This window comes from Lotus japonicus, chromosome 2 (genome assembly GCF_012489685.1).
Source record: "Lotus japonicus ecotype B-129 chromosome 2, LjGifu_v1.2".
Classification (NCBI taxonomy): Eukaryota; Viridiplantae; Streptophyta; class Magnoliopsida; order Fabales; family Fabaceae; genus Lotus; species Lotus japonicus.
The window spans coordinates 29,605,614-29,609,404 of NC_080042.1; the positions used below are offsets into that span (position 1 = coordinate 29,605,614).

At 31.6% G+C, this 3,791-nt stretch overlaps 1 protein-coding gene across 1 annotated transcript; it reads right to left on the reverse strand.

Annotated features, from left to right (window-relative positions):
* Nucleotides 1-462: 462 nt before the first annotated feature.
* Nucleotides 463-3,428, reverse strand: LOC130735332 (peroxidase 44-like). The gene is made up of 2 exons (XM_057587378.1): nucleotides 3,237-3,428; nucleotides 463-1,264 (listed from the first exon to the last, which is right to left on the reverse strand). The coding sequence occupies exons 1-2, from the start codon at nucleotides 3,426-3,428 to the stop codon at nucleotides 509-511; spliced, it is 948 nt and encodes a 315-aa protein (XP_057443361.1). The 3' UTR covers nucleotides 463-508.
* Between the last annotated feature and the right edge of the window lie 363 nt (nucleotides 3,429-3,791).

Consider the following 3,791-nt stretch of genomic DNA (forward strand, 5'->3'; position numbering starts at 1 on the left):
GGGGGATTTCAACAAATTGGTTTTTTTGTTCTCAAGAAAAACAAATAGACGGAGGGAGTAAGTAACTTTTACATGACTTTCTTAGCTTAAGAATAGTAATCAGTAGCAACAAATTTGTAAATAAATTTATTACCTTTCCTAGATTACCCTTATGTATTTTTCTATGAATTTTCTCTCAAAGTTAATATTGAAAAATTTCACATCTTTTTCGTAGTAAAAATTAAATATAATGGTAAATTTGAAAAAAAAATTTAATACTTCCTAAATATATATTAAAAAGTAACTTATATTTATGAATGAATTTTTTCCACAAAAAACAACTTATAATAAAGAACAGATGAAGTAATAGTTAGGCTTTTCAACATTTGAAGCAACTTTGAAAATAATAATGTGTTGTTTAAAAAAAAGGAAAATAATAATGTCTCAAGTAAGTACTTAAAATTAAATTATTTCATTGTCCATATATTAATAAAAATAATTAAAATCTTCTACAATGGCTTTAATAGCACTATATGGGAATATTAAATGCCCTACAATTCTTCCTGATCTCCCCATCATTTCCAACCAAGACCCCAATGTTTCCCATCTTGATCATAGCATCAGCAAATTTCTCCCGAAAACCCTTAGTATCAACCGAGTAATTCGAGACTAATCCTTTGGAGGATGGATCAAGTGCTAACTGTTGATCGATGTTAAGCACTCCCTTGCTTTTAAGTATTTGCCTGTAATACTGGTTGTCAAATAAATCAGGTGTGTTTGGCTCCAAAAACACAGTGGGGTTTTTGTTGATAGATAATGCCCCACATTGCTGCGCCAACGAAGTGCGAAAAGTAGGATCTAGTGTGGGATCAGGGTTCGCTAACCTCCGCTGAAAGAAATTACAGTGAGCAAAACCAACAGTGTGGGCACCCAAAAGGGTCACCATGTCATCCAGCGTCAACCCGACTGCGGTGAAGAATGAAAGAGCTTCAGACACGTTGTGATTTGGCCCTGGAAGGTTCACTTGCGACGGATCGGAGAGTAAACCGTCTCTTCTTCCAGTAGGGACGAGGTATGTGGGTCCACCTGATAGAGCCACTGCATCTCTTGTAGCAAGTGCTATGATGTCTGCACATGAAACTGTTGAAGGGCAAACTGTCTCTAAGATGTTCTTCGCATCATCAATGATATCAAATCCACGAATTGTTAGGTTTGGGTTTGCCATTTTCTCAGATGTTCTGTTCTTCGCTGGAACTGGATCTATTAGTATAGACGCGTCACAACCCTGAAACCAAACATATAAATAGTGTAAAAAACAGAGAATGTGAGAAGTTAACCTGTTTGGTTTGATCATTTCCTATTTTCATTTTCATACAAAACAGGAAATAGGATGGAAAATGTGTTCACTTTACTTTTTGAAAATGTTTTTAATGAAAATATTTTCGGAAACAGGTGAGAAATTGAAAACAAAAAATCCTCGTTTCCAGCGTTTTCCATTTGAACCCTTTGAAAATGAAAAAATATGAAAACGCGGTGGCAATCCTGTAAATAGTTGGAATACTAATTGAGATGCGTTCTTTTTTCTTCCACTAACCTCCTGGTTGTCGGTTCGATTCCCGTAAGCTCCACAAAATTAAAAATAAAAATTCCTTCATGTGGTTTCAACGCTTAGATTAATACGACGTTTTGATCAAAGAATGAATCTCAGCAGGAACGCACAATGGAAGAGAAAGCACACGCTCTAAATTATTTCGAGTATGTTTCAAGCTCTGATTTTTGAAGATCTGGTACAGACACGTGGAACAAAGCAAGGACTTTTAAGTACCAGATGACCCTTCGAAGCTTTCAAATGGAACAATGATAGTCCAATCACTGGTCAAGCTCTTGAAGAAATCTTACCCTCACAAGCAATAAGGATGAAGGATCCATTCAAAGGGGTAATAGTGTTCTGGTTATGTATATGAGCGTGTCAGTGTTGCAGGGATAAAGATAGTGGGGATAAGGACTATTTTAATATTTTAGTTAACGTCTTAATATATATATACAATTAAGTATTTATATTGTATATTTATTGTTCATATATTTTTAGCAAATAAATATATAGCTATACATTTATGTACCAAAGTAAATTATAGCTATACATTTATCATTAAAAAATGCTTCATTCAAATTATTGAAAATAGTTGAATCAACACAATTCTAGTGTTTTCATTTTCAGAAAATGAAAAATGGAAAATTAACCAAACATGTTTTCTTGAATTTTGGAAATTGAAAATGAAAATTGTTTTTGGAAATTGAGATTGGAAAATGAAAACAGAAAATGTTTTCTCAAACCAAACAGGCACTTATGTAAGCACTTTTTACTTTGTTTTCCGCTTTCATCTTCACTGGCCTTTTTCACCTCACCTCTTTCTTTACTGTTTTTGTCATCACATCACTTATCATATTTTTTTTGTTTTTCATACTATCTTTATTTTGGGCGTCAACAAATAATTTTCCCAATTTTTCAACTTCGAATTGTTATGACTCTCCTTTTTATTTTTCTTTTTACTCTTTACTTTTACCTATCCCTTCTAATTTTCAAATTGCCTACTTTATACATTAACATTTACTCGGGGTTTTATAAATTTCATTTCCTGATTGAAATTAGGCTCGTCCTAGAATACAAAAAGTTATGATTTTTTTTTAACAGAAAAAAGTTATGTTTTTGTTTGTAAAAAATTGACTATAATTCCTAAAACACCTGTCATGAATTCATGATCACCTTACCTATTATCAGGTATTTAATATTTAAGTAAATTAAAATAATTCTTTTACTTTTTAATGACATAAACAATCACATCATTTTATCTTTATATGTGTGTGTCTCTGGCGCTTCGTGTATGGACTTTTTCCCTCTTTTGGAGAGGGTTTCTCTTGTAATATTTCCTCTTATGAACATAATGCATTTTGTTCTCAAAAAAATCTTTTGAATGATGTATTATCCTTTGACCCCCTTTCTTCTTGATGGTAAAATCTATTTTAAAAAAATATTCTTTCCCTAATTTTTTTCTTTCTATCCCTTCAACTCTGACCTTTTATTAAAACTTTTTTTTCCCAAAAATACCTTAATATAAATTTTCTCTTTTCTCCCATTTTCAAAAAAAAAAATAAAATTTATGTCTCTACTTTTTCTAAAATTCGTTTTTATGCATTTGCACGAATCTATACAGAATACAAAAAGGTATATGCAGTATTAATGGGGAAACAATTCTTACTTGGACAAAGCAATCATGAAAATGCATCCGAAGCAAGCCTGCGGTGATGGATGAGTCCTCGATGAATCGTGCTTGAACGACGTCGCCTACAACGTTCTCAGCCAAAGGACAGGTAGAGGCATAGAAACCAACGCTTAAGCTACCAAATGAGAATGGAAGGAAACAAAGGAATATTAGAATTGAGACCTTCATTTTGTGTATGGCAAAGAAACGCTCATTCTCATCATCTTTGCCTATTCCTTTATATCGCACAAATTTAATATCATTATGCTATGTATTTTGTGAATTTTTTTTTTAATATGCATTTAATACAATGATTATAGTAAATTGTATTTTTTTTTATCTTTGATGTATGTCATAACCATTCATGAAACAATTGTTTTTCTCTCCCAATAGTATACTATTTTATTTTTAGTCAATAATAAATTTACTATAAGAAAATTCCGTTTTTAATTAAAGTTATGATTAGTTTTTACATTTATGTTTTCTCAAATTATTTTACCAATAAATACATAACTAAACGCATTTGAAGTAATTTTTTTTTAAAATTAGCGC